This window comes from Sminthopsis crassicaudata, chromosome X (assembly GCF_048593235.1).
Source record: "Sminthopsis crassicaudata isolate SCR6 chromosome X, ASM4859323v1, whole genome shotgun sequence".
Classification (NCBI taxonomy): Eukaryota; Metazoa; Chordata; class Mammalia; order Dasyuromorphia; family Dasyuridae; genus Sminthopsis; species Sminthopsis crassicaudata.
This window is the reverse complement of record NC_133623.1, coordinates 67,700,283-67,719,021: the sequence shown is the minus strand read 5'-3', so window position 1 is coordinate 67,719,021 and position 18,739 is coordinate 67,700,283. Positions and strand designations below refer to the sequence as shown.

The window sequence follows — 18,739 nt, the reverse complement described above, 5'->3', positions numbered from 1 at the left end:
GCTATGTGACCATAAAGTTTCCCCTCTGTTTCCCTTTCTGTAAAATGAAAGGGGTGAGCTAGGCAGTCTTCAAGGTCCCTCCCAGCTCTGACACTTTTATTAACATTCCAACTTGTTCATCCTATCTGGGGGAGGGGCTGTGTTCCCCTGCAGTGTGCCCTTTAGGCCACCTACACCGCGTGTCCAGGCCCTCACTCCCATGGGGTCCCTTCTAAGCCCAGTGCCTCCTCCACAGAAACTTGTTCCCCAGGAGTCTCTGCACCACCACCTTCTGCCTGCGGGCCCCGCTTTCCTCTCCAACTATAGCTCGAGATGCTGGGTGGAAGTTATGGGCCTCCCGTCCGGCCCTAGCCCCTCCAACTGCCATTCCTGCCCCATCTCCTTTCTTTTGCTCCTTCCACACCCAGTCCCTTCAGCGGACCTGGGGCCAGAGGGGCCTCCTCTGTTTGAATCGCTACCACCTGATTCCTCTAGGGACCTCCCAGGACAGTGAAGGCACAGAATGGAGGGGAGGAAAGGTCGCTGGAGTCTGAGAAGGGACAAGATGGCGGACCACTGCCAATGGTCTTGTGCTAGAGAGAGTCATCTACACCCAGAGAGGATTGAGGTGGCTCACAACAGGGCATGGTCACTTCTTTTGTTGTGGTTTGCTTGAATTTTAGTTTCTTTCTCATTTTTTTTTCCTTTTTGAGCTGATTTTTCTTGTGCAGCAAGAGAATTGTATAAATATGTATGCATATAATATATGCATACATATTTAACATATATTTGACCATGTTTAACATGTATTTAACATATTTAACATATATTTGACCATGTTTAACATATATTTAACATATATTTGTTTAACATATATTTAATATATATTTGACCATGTTTAACATATAGTGGATTACTTGCCATTTAGGGGAGGAGATGGGGGAAGTTGGAACAGAAGGTTTTGCAAGGGGCAATGTTGAAAAATTATCTACGCATATCTTTTGAAAATTAAAAACCTTTAATAAATAAATAAATAATAGAAATAAAGATGAAAAAAATGACTAGATGGGGAAGAAGGATATAATTGGGAGCAAAAGGGTGTGTCTGCAGAATCTATTTAGAAAGCGGGGAGTGGGAGTGGGTAATGAGACCAGTTCAGTCCTAGGAATAACCACAAATCCAATTGGTGAGGCCTGCAGGCCATAAGTTGAGGCCCAGGGGCCGGCCCGGCCCCGATGGGACCTGCTCATTTCTTCAACAACCACCTTTGGCCTTGAGTCGCCCATTTAATCATCTCTAGCATCTTAGAATTCTGATAAGCATGATTTAAATCAAAGCTTCTCAAATGGTCGGTCGCGACTCCCATATGGGGTTGCATAACTGAACGGGGGGGGGGGGATGTCACAAAACATTGATCAACTCTAAAAAACGTGGAAGATGCTCAGCATCCCGGAGGGTTATATATTCAGTCGAGACTTAATTCTTTATGTAAATATAAACAAGCAGTAGACAAATTTGCTTTCCTTTTAATAAATGGTAAAATTATATGTATACCAATGAAGTGATCTTGTAGTGATCTATTATCAGTGTTTCATTTGTGTGCCTGTTTTATATTTTTATATTTTCATGTTTCTTTTCATTTTATTGTTTATTTATTTATTATTATATTTTATATACCCAGGGTCATATAAAAGGTTCTCGGTGACAAGAATTACCAGTAGAAAAGTTTAAGAAGCCTTGATTTAAATCACAGTGCTTGCCCCGAGGTAATATAAACGGGCAACGGACACCAGGAGTCGAGCTGGTGAGAAGAGTGTCCGGGGGCCACAGAAGAGTGAGGGAAAGAAGCATCTCCCGCGCCATCCGATGCTGAAAAGAGGCCAGAACGACAGGTTGGCTTCCCGCAGCGGACGAGGTCCAGCCCTCAGCTCCACCGTCCAGATCTCTGTTCAAATTCTCGTCCCTTTCCCCAAATCGTGCTGGGATGTCCATAGGCCGCCGTCCCAAGCCCGGAAGGGGGGAAGGGCGGCCCACACACCCACAGACACACCGGCCGGCCCAGTCCAACCCTCGTCCTCTCGACTTCAGTGAATACCTGTGCTGCCGCGCTCCCCATCCCCACAGGGCTGCCCCGGCCCTTCACGGCGGCCCCCCAACAGTAGCACAGCCACACGCGGATAATGCTCATGAGTACTTTATTTGCCGGGTGAAGGGTCTTTGCTCTCCCCATACCTGCCTGTCTTAAGCACCTCACACCACTGCCCCCCCCAAGACCACAAATACATATCGTGAGATATATACACAATATATATGTGTATATATGTATAGAGATATGCATATACATATGTATATATTAATATATATCCCGACTGTACAGTATTTATAGGTACAAAAGAGACAGGCTTAAAAACTGTAATTAATTAGATTAACAGCTATGCCCCCTCCCCCCTCCCCGCTCCCCCCATCCCGTCCCAATAATTACTTCTACAAAAAAGGCGGCAGACCCAAGGCGTGGGGTTTGAAATGCCAGAGATAGACAAGAGCGGTTACGCTTATGGGAAGAAAGGCAAGAGAGCACTAGCTGGACGCTCGGGAAAGCCGAGTTCAAGCCCCAGCTCTGCCCCTGACTAGCTATTTCTGACCTTAGGAGAGGCCGCCCCCTTCGCCCATCGGGCCAATCCCTAAGGTCCTTTCTATCACTACTGCGCTAGGGGATGAAGTCCTGGCTGATTAGCACAGTCAGTGTCTCGCATACAGTAAGCACTTAAACAATGCTGGCTAAGCTGGTTTGTCAGGCTACCTGCGTGATCACGCTACCGCCCGGGGCTCAGACAATGCTGGCCACCACATCGGCTGAAATGGGTGCCCGGGTGGGCCGGAGGCCGGGGGACAGGGAGCTCTCGTTCACCTCCCGCTTTTGCTCCCGTAAAGCCGGCCGTCGCCTTCTAGCCAGCCACTGGGGCGGCGAGCGGCTAATGCTGCCGGAGGCCGGGCGGGCAGCCCCGGCACCACGATTCGCCCGGTGGCAGTTAGCGTAGTCTGCTATCTAGGAGGAAATCAACAGCCTCGTGGCGGTGATTGGATCTGGGATGTCACTGGGAGAGGGGAAGGTCCCTCCAGTTGAGAAGTCTCTCCACCAGGGCAGATTCTCACCAGTCTCAGTGAGAGGTCAAGGACTTGCCCAGGGTCACAAAGTCAGGACGGATTAGATGCAGGACCGGAATGAGGCTTTCCTGGCCCCAAAGCCAAACTTCCTACCTGCCATGCTGCCCCTCAATTGGAGCTTGATATCAAGGAAAACCTTCCCACCGAGCGGCACTGTGCCAAGGGAAGTCGATGGGCAGCCTCATGGGCCTAGGGGAGAGGGGAGCCCTCGAGCAAGGGTCGGAGGACTTGTCAGGGATATTGGGCAAGCGCCGGACCAAACGCCCTGTCATGCTTTCCGATAGACTGGCTCCGCACTAGGAGACATCCTGGCATCCCACTTGGTCTCCCTTTGCCCAGGCCTGGTGATAAGGGCTCATTCTGTGAGGAGGAACCTCCACGTAGCAGGGAAGGGCGCTGGTCTCTTGGGGGCCACAGGGAGATACCCCCAACCTTTCCCAGTCTGGGGCTCTCATTTGGGGGCCTCTTGGAAGCCAGCATGACACTGGTTCAGAGCCAGTCTAGCCCAGTCCAAGCAGACCTGCCCACTTTCTCTCCCTGCAAGCGCTCTCTCTCTCGCTCTTTTTCTCTCTCACTCTTTGTTTCTTTCTCTCTCTCTCTTTCTCTCTTTTGCTCTCTTTGGGAGGGGAAGGGGCTCCTTCACTGGGGCTTGGGTTTTCTGGCTGGTAAACAGGAGTTGTTCCAGCCCATCCATTTTCTATACCTCAAGATGAGGCAGTCAGGGGTGGGGTGGGGGCAGGGGTAAGGGAAAGGAAAGGGGGGCCAAGTCACACCTAGACCACGCTGGGAGGCGAGGCCCTTGGCAGGCCCAGTTCAGGGGCCACGTTTGTTTGCTCTCTTCAGCTAGCTATGCTGGGAAGACCCAAATGAGAGCATCCCTGGGCCCCACCTGGCCCCACCTGTTCACAGCTTTGTCTCAGGGACGGGCCGCATGGTGGCAAAGGAGTCTCGGATCCTTGCCACCTCCATGGCGCACAGATGCCCGAACACCTTGTTATACCAGTCAGGAGAATGGCCCCTAGGGAAATAAAAGCAGTAAGTCTGAGCAAGCAGAATATCCTGGCTTCTCCTCAGGATGCTCTGGGCTGAGGGGAAGCCTTGACTCCAATAAGGATCTAGGAACTCTGGACAGAAGAGAGACAAGGTTCTGGGATGGGGGAAAGAAGGGAGAGCAGCGGGAGGACCCCAGGGCCAGGGGGGGCAAAGGGAGGGCAGCGGGAGGACCCCAGGGCCAGGGGGGCGAAGGGAGGGCAGCGGGAGGACCCCAGGGCCAGGGGGGCGAAGGGAGGGCAGCGGGAGGACCCCAGGGCCAGGGAACCTCAGCCAGAGATGGGATCCTTACCGCAGGTCGGCCCTGCAGATGTGGATTAGCCGGGAGTGGCCCGGGCCGTAGGGTTCTATGAGGTACTGAGAAGTGAGCAGCATGGCTCGGACCCCAGACTCTGGAATTGGCTCCTCAGGCTCCAAAGACTGAGAAACAAGCAGACAGCCCCCTCGTGGTAGGTCTGAGCGCCACATCCTGGGGGAGGAAAGGGGAGTGAGCCAAGGGCAATATGGCGGGTGGAGGGCCTGCCCGTCCTCCCCCCACGGGAGGGAAGCTCACCGGAGCACCACGAAGTCTCGGGAGGGCTGAGGGGCCATGCTGTCTGTGACGTAGTGGTAGACGTCCACACCGGGGCCCAGGGACTCCAGCACGTGAGCCCGCAGCAGGTCCTCGTCCCACATGGCCCTTTCCCGTAACACTCGATGCAGGACTGCCACAGGCGGAGCCGCCACCTCCGTTGTCACTTTCCACAGGCGCAGGGGGTGGCCGTCCCGGACCTGTGGGATACTCCGAGGAGTCACCACGCTTCTAGGGCTCGGCTCCCACCGTCCGCTTACCTGCGGTGCTGGCCCCTCGGAGTGGCCAGGGACTGTGGGAGGTTGGTGCTGCCCGGGGCGTGATTCCCCACAGCACCCCTCTGCCAGGTCAATTCAAATCTCATTTGTCTGCCCTCTCTCTTCCCCTGCCCCGCCCCCCCAACCTCTGACCCCTCAGGACACTCTCCATCCTAACTTGTATGACCTAGGATCCTTCCTCTTCCTGGACCTCAGTTTCCTCCCCTGTAGCCTGAGAGGGTAGAAGGTTATCCGCTCTCTGAGATGCCATGTATCTGTAACGTTCTGTCAGGGAGCAGATGGGACATCTGTTCTCTGCTTCCCAATGACCTACTCTTGAGTAGCCTTATTATTTTATTTCTTTAGGGCTAATGGAGGAAGCATAAGGACTTGAAGGAAGGAAGGCCTGAGGATGAATCCTCCCTTGGACCCTGAGTAAGTCACTGACTCCTCTCAGCCTCCATTTTCCTATCTGTGAAATGGGGATAATAACAGTATCCACCTCATAGGGTTGCATGAAACAAAGGACAGAATCCACAATATAGAATCTGCAAACCTTAAAGCAGTCAAGAAAGGCTTTTTGTTGTCGTAGTTATTAGAGCCAGTGACGAGGTGGATGAGAGAGGCTGCCTCTAAGTCCTGGATTCAAGTCTCCTCCTTGACACACATTTACCCTCTTAGTGCCTCGGGCAATCCCTTAAGCCCACAGGTTCCAGAGAAGATGCTGACTCGCACCGGTGGACTGAGTTTCCCCATCTAGGAGTTCCCCATGTCAGTGATAATGAAACGGCGGGCCCACTTTCCATCCCGGTCCTTGTAATTATCGTGTCCTTGGGGCCATAGGTACAGGCTCAGGGTCGGGGCTAGGCCCGAGCTGATCCGACCGCTGAGGGAAGGGCCCCAGCCTGTTCCCCGGGGACGGTCCCACCCCTGCTGCCACCCCGGCCACACTGACCTTCTTACTGGCCAGCTCCGTGTGCTGGGGTCCAGGCATGTTCAGCCAGCCCTTGAAGCGCTCGGCAGCCTCCTGCAGCAGGCTCTGCACGCTCCCCTCCAGGTAGTCCCCGGGCTTGTCCCGAAGCTCAGCCAGAGCCAGGGGAGGGGAGTTGGGCTTGGTCACCACGTAGGAGTTACACAGCTGCAGCATCATATCTTGGGGCACCTGCAGACGGCCAGAACATGAATGGATCCCCCAACCTGTCTAGTGGCCCAGTTTGGTGGAGAAAGGAAAAAAGAAAGGGAGCCTCATGGGAGAAATCAGAAGAAGGCCACCAGGGTGGGAGCCAAAACAGCTGAGGAAGAATCCCCCATCCGGAGGTCAAGAGCACCCTCTTTGGGAGGAGGGGTCTCTCTCTTTGGAGAACTGGTTGTTAACGCCCTATGACCATTTCTCTATTGGGGAATGGCTCTTGTTTTGTCGTATCCGTTCCCTCTACATTATAGATATCAGATCTTTATTAAATTTGCTGTGAAGATTTCTTTTCCCTATTCATTGTTTCCCTTCTGATTCCAAGTGCATTGATTTTGTTTGTACAAAGACTTCACCTCACCTGGAAGAGCTTCTTGCAATCAGTGATCATGTGGGACAAGCCCTGGGTGGCAGCCATGTTCTCGCTCAGGTCTCTCGGGGCCGGCTTGCCCGACTGGCCACGTCTGGGAATAACTCTGGAGAAGAGAACAGAAGGAAAAACTGCTGAGCTTCCTGGTCGGACCCTGCCCTGACCCCCTAGCTCGAAAAATACTGATGAACGTGTGACAAGCGTAGCCGACTCGGCACAACAGAAGGCCGATCTTCCCTCCGAGGCCCTGGGCTAAATCCGATCCCGAGCAACTTAGTCCCTACTAAATTCTAAAATCCAAAGTTGTGAAAGGGGTGCCAATCTACAGTGGAAAAGGGAATCTCCCCAGTCCTCTGACTGGCTGGCAGAGAAAAACAATGGAGTGAATATGTAAATGAGGAGACAAACGAGCAAACAAAGAAATTAATATCAATCATGGGCTCTACAAACTTCTCATTTTGTAGATGAGGAGGGAAGGCTCAGAAGGTTGAGCAAGATCCCTCAGTAAGGACACTGTCAGATGGTGCCTGGGATGCTTGCGGTTTCACCTCCTGCCAGATCTGCTGAGAGATAGCCATGTCCTGTGCGTGGGTGCCAGGCTAACCCCTTGTGGTGACTCCTTTCCAGGTCAGGCTCAAGGTCCTTTGACCACAAGGCCAAGTCCAAGTACCTTCCTTTCCACTCCTCTCCTCAACCTAGCCAACCCCTCTCCCTTCCATCCAGCTAGCGATCCTGCATCTGCCCTGCCCCAGATCTCCCCCGCTTCTCACCGGACCAGCAAAGCCTGGGCCTCCCCACTCTTCCCTGAAGGACCTAGTCCACTCAGTTTTGGCACACTGGGCTGACTGCACCGCCCTGACTGGAGACCAAGGGACTCACTCAGCCGGCTAGCGGGCCACAGACTCTGCTTCATCCTCCCTGCTTGCTGTCCTCCCTCTTGTATCAGGAAGAGCACCCCTGGGGAGACCACTCATGTGCCCTCACCGTGAAAGCTTGAATGTTGAGAACCAGCCCTGACCGGCGAGCGGCCAGCCCCAGACTCGGCAGCCGCGCGCACCGCCCCTGCCCCGCCACCACCTCCCCGTGCTCCCCTCCTGCCACGCTGCCCGCACTCGTTCATTATCTGGTCACCATTGTGTTCCCCGGCCCGGCCCGGCCCCAATCCCTAACCTGGGCGAAGTGCTATCCTTTGAGACATTGAGGTGAAAGATGGAGGGGGCCAGGCAGACGGCCAGGTTGCCGGCGGTCATTTGGTTTTCTTGGGCGGCGGCGATGTCACTCAGGAAGTAAAGCAAGGTCTGCAGCACCTCCCGGTTTTCATCAGGCAGCAGGACCACAGCTGCCTGAGCGGCCAACAGTTGCTGGTCCTTTGGGACAACTGCTGGGATAGGGAAGAAGGACCAAGTGACCCTCCCCAAATCCACCAGACTGGGCTCCAGGCCCTTCCCTCCCTTCCCTGCTCCTCCCCAACCTCCCCAGCCCAGCCTTTGCCTGCAAACCCCTTCAATGGAGCACGAGGTGGATCTGGAGGGCCCTCAGATTCACCTTCCCAATTGGAAGGGCTTTTAGAGGCTACCACCTCCAAATTGCATCCATTTTACAGAGGAAGAAACTGAGGCCTGGGGAGGGAAAGTAGCTGACTCCAAGATGCTCTGGCTCCAAATCCTACTCTCTTTCTATTGTATCATACCCTTCATCTTTTTGGATGAGGAAACAGAGGCCCAAAGTTACAAGGGCAGATGGGAGCTGTGGGCTGCTCCTCTGCAGTGCCCTGGCCGGAAGTCCATCAAATGGGATCTTTACAGCTGATTCTCCCTCCCCTAGAGCCATGCTACTTTAAATTGGACCCTAGACAAGTCACTTCTCCTCTGAGTTCGAGCCTTTCTAACTGTAAAATGGGACCAATCATATTTCTACGACTCGTCTGGCAGAGCGATATTATTCTCTTCATTCTTCAGGTGAGGGAATGGGCAAGTCCAAGGGCATGCGGCCAGTGCTAGGCAGAGCCTTGCGGGCCGAGGCCCTTCCCCGAAAGGTAGGCCAAGCCCACTCACACTGGTAGAGGCGCAAGAAGGTGGTAGTCAGCTTGCTGGTGAAGATGGGCTCTGGTAGGTCTCGGAAGTACTGCTTCAGCAGGTCCGCCACGTCGTAGGCCGATTGGCCTTCGTAGACCACGTGCTCCGGGGAGGCCTCGTTCATCTGCCTCAGGGTCTGGATGCGGGACTTCACCCCAGACTTGCGGAAAATGCCCACCTGGCCAGCCAGAGGAGAGGAGAAAAGCGGTGAGAAGGCCCTCCCTCAGTGGGAGGGCTCCTCTGCTGCTCTAGGCAGGCCCCGCTTCCCTCAGCTGCTCCTAGAGGGATGACCAGTCCCCCTTTGGGGCCAATGGGATCCCCTCAGCCTATGGCTGGAGATCCAGTGGTAGCCCCGGCCCAGGCACATCATCACAGAGAAGGACACGGGAACTGAAAGATACGTGATGAAAACAGGCAACGTGTGAGCAAAGTGGGATCAAGTGAGGTCAGTAGGAGCCTGGCAGACACAGAGGTCAAAGTGCAGAAGGTTCAGCCCTGGGGTGGGCTGGCGCAGGTGCCAGAGGCTAAGGAAGGCATTAGACGGATCCTTCCATAAGCTCAGAGAGGATGGGGGGGGGTGGGGAAATGGATTCTGGGATTAGGCAGTGAGAAGCAGGAAGAATGCAAAGGGCAGTCGTAGGAGAATGAGGGGCTGTGGCTCTGCCGCCTGGGCCCCCGGGGCCAAGAGCAGCCCCTTCCCTTGTTCTTGGCTAACTCCCTTTGCACGCAACGAGCTTGAGTAACGGGACACAGGCCGAACCTCAGAGATGGCGCCCGAGGGGGATGCGGGGCCCACGTCTCACCTGGTCCAAGCACTGGCTCCGGAGATAGCGCATGGCCTGCTGGATGCTCTGAGGCAGAGGCTGGCCCGTCCTCTGCATATGGATCAGGAGGGGCACGCCAAAGACGCTCTTGCCCTGGTAGCTGGGAGTCTTGCTCCTTTTCATGAACTTGGGGACTGACCTGTCAAGGGCAGGAGACCATGCTCAGAGCCCAGGCAAGGCCGAAGCCTGGTACTAGCAGGAGCCACCTGCCTGTAACTGTGTCCCACAGCCCAAAGAGGGCTAACACCACTTCAGTCGTGCCCTTAGCCACAGCTTTGGCCCATTTTACACACTTGGTCCCACTTTCCGCCCCAGGGACACCACCCCTGTGAACCTGTACTCCCGCACCCAATATTCTGGGCTTGCCTCACCGGAGGCTCTCCCCAAGGCTCCCAGCAGCACCCTTGCTCACCAGGCCCAGGTCTGCTTGTGGGGCACGGAGTATTTCTCCATTAAGGCCGTGAGCCGTAGAAGGGACCCCTTGTGGAGCAGGTTGAGCTGGGCCACAGACTGGCGGTTGAGCTCAAGGGAAGCCGAGTTGAGGCTGGGCCGGTGGGAGTTCTGGAAGCTGTGCCAGCGGAGTTTCCTGGTGGGGAGAGAGAAAAGCCGGGTTTGGGAGCTGCCCACCTCGAGTTCTCTCCACTAGCACCTGCCCTCCTGTGGGATTAGCTTCCATCCGTGCCATGCTCGTCTATGGGCATGTCAGGGGCTGTTATTCTTGGGTTTCTTTGGCTCCCCAGTGCCATGCACACGCTATCTGCTTAAATAACACCTCAATATCCCCTGGGGCCATTCATTCATCAGTCCTGTCCAATGCAAGATACGGGCTCCAGGCGGCCTGTCATCCCTAAAGTCAAAGGTCAATGATCCATCTCCTGTGTTCAGGCTAGAGCCCGAGAACCCTAGTGTTGACCTGAAACCTCAGGGGCCTTCTAAGTCCAATGCCCTCATTTGATAGAAGAGGAAACTGAGACCCAGGGAGGGGGGGTACGCCACCTGAGATCTGACAAGCCACAAATTGTAAAGCTGGGATCTGAACCCAGATCTGTAATCTCCGAATTCCGCGTCCTTTCCCCGTCCCGCTGCCTCCCATCTGCCATGGGAGGATCAGCCCTTACTTTCCCAGACTCACTCCCTGCTTTCCACTCTCAATTTCCAGGCCCGGGGTCCCAGGGTTTAGCAAAGTTAGGCTCAAAAGACTCCACCCGACTCCCATGCTCTAAGTGAGCCAAGGGCATTAATTGAGCCTGCAGAGGCACCTGGGCCGAGGCCACTAGAGGGCAACAGAGGCCACTGCTGGTGGCCGGCCACTTAGCCCCAGCTGGAGCTCCCTGGGCTGTGGGAGAAGGCCTGTGCACACTGGAAGGCCCCTCTGGCTCTCCCTGCTCCAATGGCTCAACAGAGCACCAGAAGGAGGCCACAGGGAGAGAGCACAGTCTATGTGGGCCTGGGAAGCTCTTGTGGGTTGGGGGAGAGGGAGAAGGGAAGGTCTGAGGAAGCAGGTTGCCCCTCCCAGCTCTGCTATTCCCTGTTCTAAAGCCCAGCCCAACTGCCATTCCCTGTTGTAAGACCCATTCCAACTGCCATTCTCTGTTCTAAGGCCCGTCCCAACTGCCATTTTATGTTCTAAGCTCCCCCCCCCAACTGCCATTCCCTGTTCTAAAGCCCAGCCAACCGCCATTCCCTGTTCCCAGGCTGTCCCAGCTCTGCCATTCTGACATCTTGTGTCAGCAGTTCCCATGTTTCCTCAGGTAACTCACCTGCAGGGCCTGGTGAGCGAGGCTCCCACGCCGGAGTCCCGGCGCTCTCGTATCTCGGTCTCCTCAGTTTCGTTCAGGGAGTTTCCCGTACTGTCGAAGTCACTGGCAGACGTGCCCACGTCAGACATGGAGTGCTCCTCTTCCAGGTGCAGGCTAAAGGGGAAAGCCTGCTCTCCAACCGAATCCGTGTCCTCCTCTTCTTCTTCTTCTTCATCCTCCTCTTCCTGCCGAGGCGGCCCCATTTCTGGGCACACGGCCTGGGACCACAGCTCCACGTGTTTCTGTAGGCCCCACATGTCCTGGAGGATGTCGTCCAGCTGGGCACAGTTGGCCTCGGGCTCCGAGTCCCTCGGCTCCTGCCCCCTGCCCGCCATCTCGGGCATGTTGTCGTAGACGCTGAGGCGGCTGTCCATGGAGCTGCACGAGCCCCGCCGTTTCTCTGGGCCCCAGCTTCCCGGTTTCTGCCAGTCCACTAGGCGGTGCCCTTCCTTGGGGCACAGGCTCTCGATGGACAGAGATCGGGGGAAGGTACCCGGCTTGTGGTCACCTGGCACGTGCACCAAGCAGGCCTGCCAGCGTCCATGCTGCTGTTGCTGCCATTTTGACTCTTGGCCAGGCCCCGAGCCTCGAGCCCTGGCCCCTTCAGTCTCTATGTCTGGATCCTGGCTCTTGGAGGAATAGAAGCCGGCCGAGAGAAAGCTCCGGCGGCTGTGGAAGGAGAAAGCCTTCCCGAGCTTCTCGGGAACAGCGGCCTTGGCGGGAGCGGTCGGTTCCCCCAAGGCTGGCCTGGCCTCGGGGCTTCCCGGCTTCTCCCTCCTCCGCAGAGAGTCGAGGTGCCGGAGAAAGCTTCGGGTACGGCGTTTCCTTGGCTTATCCGAGGGGCCATCCGCCTCCTGGGGCAGGCCAAGGAGGGCACTGGGGCTGGGGGCCCACGTGGGCGACTCGAGCTGGGCCCCGGCCTGATCTGGGGGCTCTGGCGGGGGCGACACCACGATAGCCAGCGCGTCCCGAGCCATATCGCCAGGCTGGCTGGCCTGGGACGCGGCGCTGACGTTGGTGAGGATGCTCTCGTGGCTGGAAGCCGCCCACAGGCCCGCTCCGGGAGAGACCACCAGGTCCGGAGAGCCCAGGCGGGACCAGCGCCGACTATCCCGTTGGAAAGTCCAATTGTTGCTGATGGCACACAAGTCTTCCTCCTCTGGGTCTTCATTCTGCATGAGATTCCCAAGAGTCAGAGTCCCAAGCTCGGCCCCATGGGCTTCGTGGCTCAAACCCAGCCCTGCTGGCCACCCTCCGGGGAATTGGGAGACCCCGGGGAGACCCCTCTTCACGCCCCCACAAACCCCCGGAAGAAAAGAAACAGAATGAAACGGGACAGAGGATCCCAAGAGTCGACTCGGTGGTCCAGCCGGGGGACGAGGCCATCTCTGCCACCCCCGGTCTAGCTTGGGAAACAGCTTCTCTGAGAGGCAAGGCCCCGTGGAGTTAAGTGACTCCCGGGTTTTACTGCAAAAAGCAACGGGAGTCACGAGACCTGCGGGCTTCAGGTCTGCCACGACGCACCCAGCACCCAGCAGGCACTCAATGAATGTTGTTGATTGACTGACTGCCACCAACTGGCGGCGCAACCTTGGACAAGTCCCTGCCCCTGCAGGGGCCACGCACCTCCTCTGAAAAGCGAATCGAGATCTACTCACGAGGGTCAACCAAGGGTGAGCTGCCCTGGTTGTGGCTCACAGAGGCTCCCCGGCCTCTTCCCCCAAAACCCTCACGGGCGCTGCCCCATTCAGAGAGGCCGTCCAGCCACCCGGAGGAGGGAACTACTTCCCTCCCCACACGCACAACCAGGATTCCCAAACGGCACACTGGCTTGGCACTCCCCGCCTTCCCCATGGGCCTGTGCCGGGGGCCTAGCCTCACCGGTTTGCGCTGACTGCGAACCTCCAGTTTCATCGAGGCGCAGGCGTTGAGGGTCATCAGTCTCCTACAAAAGAGGAGCGAGAGGGAAAACGTTCAGAAATGCGTCCTCTTTCTGACACCAACCCCCCCTTCATTAGCATGGGCCCCCTTGGTGCTCCTCAGCTCAGAAGACGTCTTCCCCATGAGGCCGCGGGGCCTTTTCTCTAGCCAGCCTTACCGGCAGAGGGCACGCAGGGAATCCTGGTCCAAAAAGCCATGGTCCTTCTTCACAGAGGTGATATCCAGAGGGAAGAGGGAATCTGGGGGGACAGGAGGGGGATATGGAGAGAACCACCGAAATGTCAGGCCCTGCCAGAGCCTGAGGAGGGGAGCCCCAAATGCAGACTCAGAGCCTGGGGAGGAGGGATCCAGAGTCTGGAGCCAGATGCCTAAGAATTGTGACTACGTCTGCGGAGCTGGGAGAAGCCCTGTATTTCACAGAAGAAGTTCCAGAGGAGGGAAGAGCCGTGCCCTGGCCGGCTTGAGAGACCCTGCCATGGTCAGAGAAGCCTCCAGACAAACCAGCCTGGCGTCCGCTTACTCTTCTAGGAATTCCTTACAAAAAACAAAAAAGGAATTCCGTATGGACTTCTGGGACAGGAATCGGGCCATGCTGTCTGTCAGTTGTCCCCCTTGGACACCCCACGGGGAGGGAACCCTCTTGTGGCCCCAGAAGCTCAGGTCAGAGATGAGGTCTTGGGCCCGCAAGCCACCCCTGGTGCCCGGGAGCTTGGCGGCCTGGGCCCTTGGCCCGTCCAAGCTCCAGAAGCAGCCGGCTGGGCCCCCGGCCCCGACCCCTGCACACGGGGGCAGCAGGGAGCTCGTGTCGCAGCCTTTGCCGTTACGTAAGAAAAGGGACTTGTTGAGCCGCTTTCTAATGTAGTCTGGGCGCAGTCCCCAGGAGCTCCCTGAACTCTGGGCCCCCTTGAACACAAGCAGAGGGAAATCGGAGATGGAGGGAGGTGGTCTCCAGCGGGCACCCAGAGGGTTAGCCCTTACCTTCATAGAGCTGGGCATACTGGGGGAACCCCGCTGCTCGCAGCCAGTCACAAGCTTTCTTTGCCTCAATTTCTGAAAGACAGAACGAAAGAAAGTCAGTGTTGGGGGGAGGGGTTTGGAGATGGGCAGGGGTGGGGAGGTTGGGAATGGGGGGGTAGGGGTGGGAGAGAAGCCTCTGTCCCTTCAGCCAGTGAGCTGAGAGGCCAAATTCAAGAATGAGGAAGAAACAAGATTGAGATCCTGAGTAAATCCCACAAAATGCCCAAGTGGGGCTCTGAGAGGACCTCCTCCTCTGCCCATGAATGGGTGGTCTTTTTCAGCTCTAGAGGCTATGACAACCTCACCTCCCTCGGCCTCCTTTCCTCCATCTAGCTGTACAGGCCATTGTACAGGCTAGGGAAACTGAGGCCCAGAGAAGGGAAATGACCTGCTACAGGTCATTCGGAGAGCCAGGAGCTCCCACGCCTACATCCACATCCTTTCCCTGGTACCACGCGCTCTGTTGTGCCCCATGATGAAGAAGAGAGCAAAACAGGCATGAAAAGTAGGATTCATCCACAGATCTGACTCTTTAAAAAAAATTACCCAAGAGGCAAGTAAATAAAAAACCAGGAATAAAAACTATCCTAGAATTAGGTTTCTTCTGGTTTCTCCTATTTCAGGCCAGCATCTATGAAGTAAGAAGAGGGAGGATTGGAGGAGGGAACCCTAGGAAAACTAGGCCCCCTAATGATCATTCGGACCAGAGGGTACTGTATTGAGCTCTCTGGGCAAGACCTAAAGCATCCTGGGCCCACTGGCCAAGGTCACTAAGAATAGAGGAAGATACATGAGAACTGATGGAAGAGAATTCACAATCGTCTGGGACCTTTCTTAGATCAAACTTTCATTACTACTCCCTTTGCTCAAGAATTATCCATGGCTCCCTGTTTGTTTCCTAGGGAAGCAAGTCTCTTCTCCTTTCCAAGTCTTTCAAAGCCTTCTCTAATTGAGTCCAACGTTATCTCCCATGACTCCTTCCCCACTGCCCCATCCCCTTTCCATCTCCCCAAAACAGTTGTTCTCGGTCTGCCTCTCCAGCTCCCTCTCTCCCAGGCTCCTTGCTCCCTATCCTATCCCCCGCCCCTCAAAGATTCTGGGTCTACAGTAAGGCCCATCCAAGGCAGGCGGCCTTTCCTGCCCAGCCCAGCCATGGTGATGTCTTCTTTTTCCAGCATTTAGTCTAGACTGCAGAATAGCCCACCATACATTGTCCACTACTGTGGCAAACACGCACCTCTGGTCTCCTGAGCTGGGCTCAGCCCTGGCTGCGGAACCCTAAGCCAGAAGGCGGCTTCTCCCCTGCCTGCCATGCCCCCCATCCATCCCCAAGCATTTCCTCTCCTCTTCTCTCCACCCCCAGAACCCAGCCTTGCTATGCCGGCCCTACCACTGCCAAGGTCAAGGCCCTTCTGGTGGGTCAGGCGTGGCCTCCCAGAGAGAAGGGATCACTTTTTCCAAGACCGGAAGAGCGTTCCCTTCCATACCCTCCCTCCAAAGGAAATCCAGGATGGGATCTTGGCAGCCAGGCCCAATAGACAAGACAAGACAGTATTTCTGAGAAGCTGGGCAGCCACCATGGCCGGGGGGGGAGGGGGGGAGACGGGGTGGGGGAAGATGTTGGGGAAGGGAGATGGGGGCGGAAGGAGGACAAGGTCAGGAAATGGATCGGAAAAGAGCCATGAAGATGGAACAGGTCACAGACAGATGGGATCTCTAGGCTGGAACGAGGTGGATTGGACGGGCCTTGGGAGGCTATGTGGTCTGCTTGGTTTTACTTTTAATATTCCTCTCTCCAGACTTACACTTTGCTCCAAACATTCTAAGCATTTCATAAAATGCTTTCTTTCTTTTCATGGATTTCATAAAATTCTTTTCTCTATATGTATTTAATGAAATGCTTTCTTTCTTTTCTTTCTACATATGGAATCAAAAGTTTCTTTCTGCTTTTCTTTCTTTCTTTCTTTCTTTCTTTCTTTCTTCTCTTTCTTTCCTTCCTTCCTTTCTTTCTTTCGTTTCTTTTCTTCTTTCTTTCTTTCTGCTTTTCTTTCTTTCTTTCTTTCTGCCTTTCTTTCTTCTCTTTCTTTCCTTCCTTCCTTTCTTTCTTTTCTTCCTTCTTTCTCTCTTTCTTTCTTTCTTTCTTTCTTTCTTTCTTTCTTCCCTTCTTTCCATGTATTTCATAAAATTCTTTTCTCACTATGTATTTAATGAAATGTTTTCTTTCTTTTCTTTCTACACATGGCTTTCATTCTTCCTTCCTTCCTTTCCTGTCATTCGTTCAACTTGCAAATTAGGGGTCCTTGCAGATGGCATCCACAGGAAGGAAAGGGTTCCTCAAGGCTGGCCCTTGGGTTCAACATCTACTCTTAGATGGCGTGGGTATCAGAGCATATAAGGATATGTGTGTACACACGGGTATTTACTTCCATGAACGGTAAATAAGTGTCACAAAACCCTTTCACCAAAACAGATGCCAGCTCCAGAGCCAGGCCCATAGTTTCAGAGGAAGATCACAGACTGGCAGAGCCGGAAGGGCGCTCACTCTTGGTAAGGTAGCTACTTTAAAATATACAAAAATTATTTTTTAAAAATTAATTATTTTTACATGTAACTGAGAAAAAATAAAGAAAAGCATTTTAACAACAACAAGAACATTCTACGGCTTATGCGCTAAGGTTCCTTGCAGTTCTTAGAATACTAGAACAAGAGAAGGAGCCTAGAGTCTAAACAAAAGAGACTTCTCCATGGTCACATGGCTGGAAACCCAATCTCCCAATTGCTGGTCACCGATCTAGCCATCATGGAAAAGAAACTGGATGACTATTGGACAGTGGGGGAAACTGAGGCTCACAGACAGGAAGCAACTTGTACAAAGTTACACAAGTAGCAAGAGGTTAAGCTCTGAAGCCAGTTCTTCTGACTCAAACTCCAGAATTCTTTTGCTGTTGCTACAGATGAAGACTAAAATAAAAGTAAGTCTCACTGTGGACATAGTGGGAAATAAAGTATAAAAAGCTATCAGTAAAAAATGTTTTAACCAAACTGTTTCTCTGAAATTCTAGGAATCTAAACATCATGATGGGATGGAGCCCATTGTTAAATCTTCAGTGTAGCAGTTACATCTTCGAAATGGACAAGGTATCCAGCAGGGCTTGATTATTTTAAGTATCTAGACTTAAGAAAGTGATGAGGAAGATGTGAATAATGCAGATGAAATTTCTCTCTCTTTCTGTCTTTTACACACATCCTGGGGAGCTGGTTGTTAAACATTCACCAGCACAACCCTCTAACATGTGCAAAGGGCTCACCCCGATGTCTTCTGTCTGGCTAACCTCAATCTCCATGCCTGAATTTCAACTCTTTGCCTATTATTCTGACTTTAGCAGAGACAGAAAACGGTTAACAAGCTCCCTCCATATAAAAGCCCCTCCAGAAAATGATAACTGTCAGGCTGTTGAATAGAACCCTTCGCTTAGATTTAAAAAAAACCTCTATGGAAATAGAACTTTTCAGGGAAAACACAGCCAGCCATGTGCAAACTCCCCAGAGAGTCCAACACAGAGGATGGCAGATCCGTCTGCTCCAAACTTCAGTGGAGGAAGCACCCAGTGCTGAACTGTAGGGAACCAAACGAGCTCTAGACAGGATAAAATGGTGATGACTTCTGAAGGGAAGACAGTGGTAGGAGAAGGCAAAGAAAGAGTGTGAAGGCTAGCCAATCAAAATGCCCAGAGTAGGGAGGTGAAATGTCAAAGTATCAAAAACAGGCATCCTCCCCGTGTGTACCAACAAACATCCTCATTCATCTTTTGTTGGAAGGCCTCCAAGGGAGAGCACCTCCCACCCTCGGAAGGTAACTCATTCTCCTTTTAGAGATAGAAAGTTACTCCCTGCCTCAACTTTCCCCAGTGGCTCTGGGGTCCAACCTCCCAGGTCAAACCGAACGAGTCTAGTCCCTCCTCCATATGACAGCCCCTCCCATATATGAGGTCAGCTTTCTCTCAGGAAGGAACCTGTCTTCTGTTCTAGGTGCCATACTTTGAGAAGGACATTTATAATCTGGATGGCACCCAGAGAAAGGTGGCTGGACACCATGCTCCACAGGGAGCATTAGAAAGAATTTGGGCTGTTTACCCAGAAAAGAGGCAAATGGGAGAAAGGCTCCTTCCAGTTCTGAGATTGTGAGCAGAAAAGACCGTTTGCCTATGTTATTTCTCTCTGATGTTCTCCCTTTCATTTATGAGATAGGACATTGTTCTGGAGAAGAAGTAGGGTCCTGAGTTCGAATCCCAAGGAGAATTCGGGCAGGGCTATGAGAAAGACTTGGGCATGTGGGTTTTTTCATTCCAGCCTTCAGCTGCATGCAAAGGACACCCAGTCTCAGAATCAGGGCAAGATGGTGAATAAACGAGGGACTGACCTTCTTTCTCTGAGAAACAGAAAAAAAAAAAAGTAGTCAAAGAACAGACATGAAAACATAGTTTCCCAAGCTATTTACAATC

At 53.8% G+C, this 18,739-nt stretch overlaps 1 protein-coding gene across 6 annotated transcripts in view; it reads right to left on the bottom strand.

Annotated features, from left to right (window-relative positions):
• Nucleotides 1-2,160: 2,160 nt before the first annotated feature.
• STARD8 (StAR related lipid transfer domain containing 8) overlaps nt 2,161-18,739 on the bottom strand; it is a 115,802-nt gene continuing 99,223 nt past the window's right edge. For 5 of the 6 annotated variants that reach the window (XM_074278588.1, XM_074278592.1, XM_074278593.1 and 2 more), the window contains exons 2-14: nt 14,199-14,270; nt 13,378-13,459; nt 13,161-13,224; nt 11,241-12,451; nt 9,893-10,066; nt 9,460-9,619; nt 8,636-8,834; nt 7,752-7,962; nt 6,573-6,687; nt 5,978-6,184; nt 4,748-4,965; nt 4,487-4,663; nt 2,161-4,162 (exon numbers count right to left, since the gene is read on the bottom strand). In XM_074278588.1, coding sequence (XP_074134689.1) covers nt 4,048-4,162; nt 4,487-4,663; nt 4,748-4,965; nt 5,978-6,184; nt 6,573-6,687; nt 7,752-7,962; nt 8,636-8,834; nt 9,460-9,619; nt 9,893-10,066; nt 11,241-12,451; nt 13,161-13,217 — 2,844 coding nt within the window. In that variant the 5' untranslated portion in view covers nt 13,218-13,224; nt 13,378-13,459; nt 14,199-14,270 and the 3' untranslated portion in view covers nt 2,161-4,047. The remainder of the gene's footprint in view (nt 4,163-4,486; nt 4,664-4,747; nt 4,966-5,977; nt 6,185-6,572; nt 6,688-7,751; nt 7,963-8,635; nt 8,835-9,459; nt 9,620-9,892; nt 10,067-11,240; nt 12,452-13,160; nt 13,225-13,377; nt 13,460-14,198; nt 14,271-18,739) is intronic. The other variant, XM_074278589.1, reaches the window with a different exon arrangement.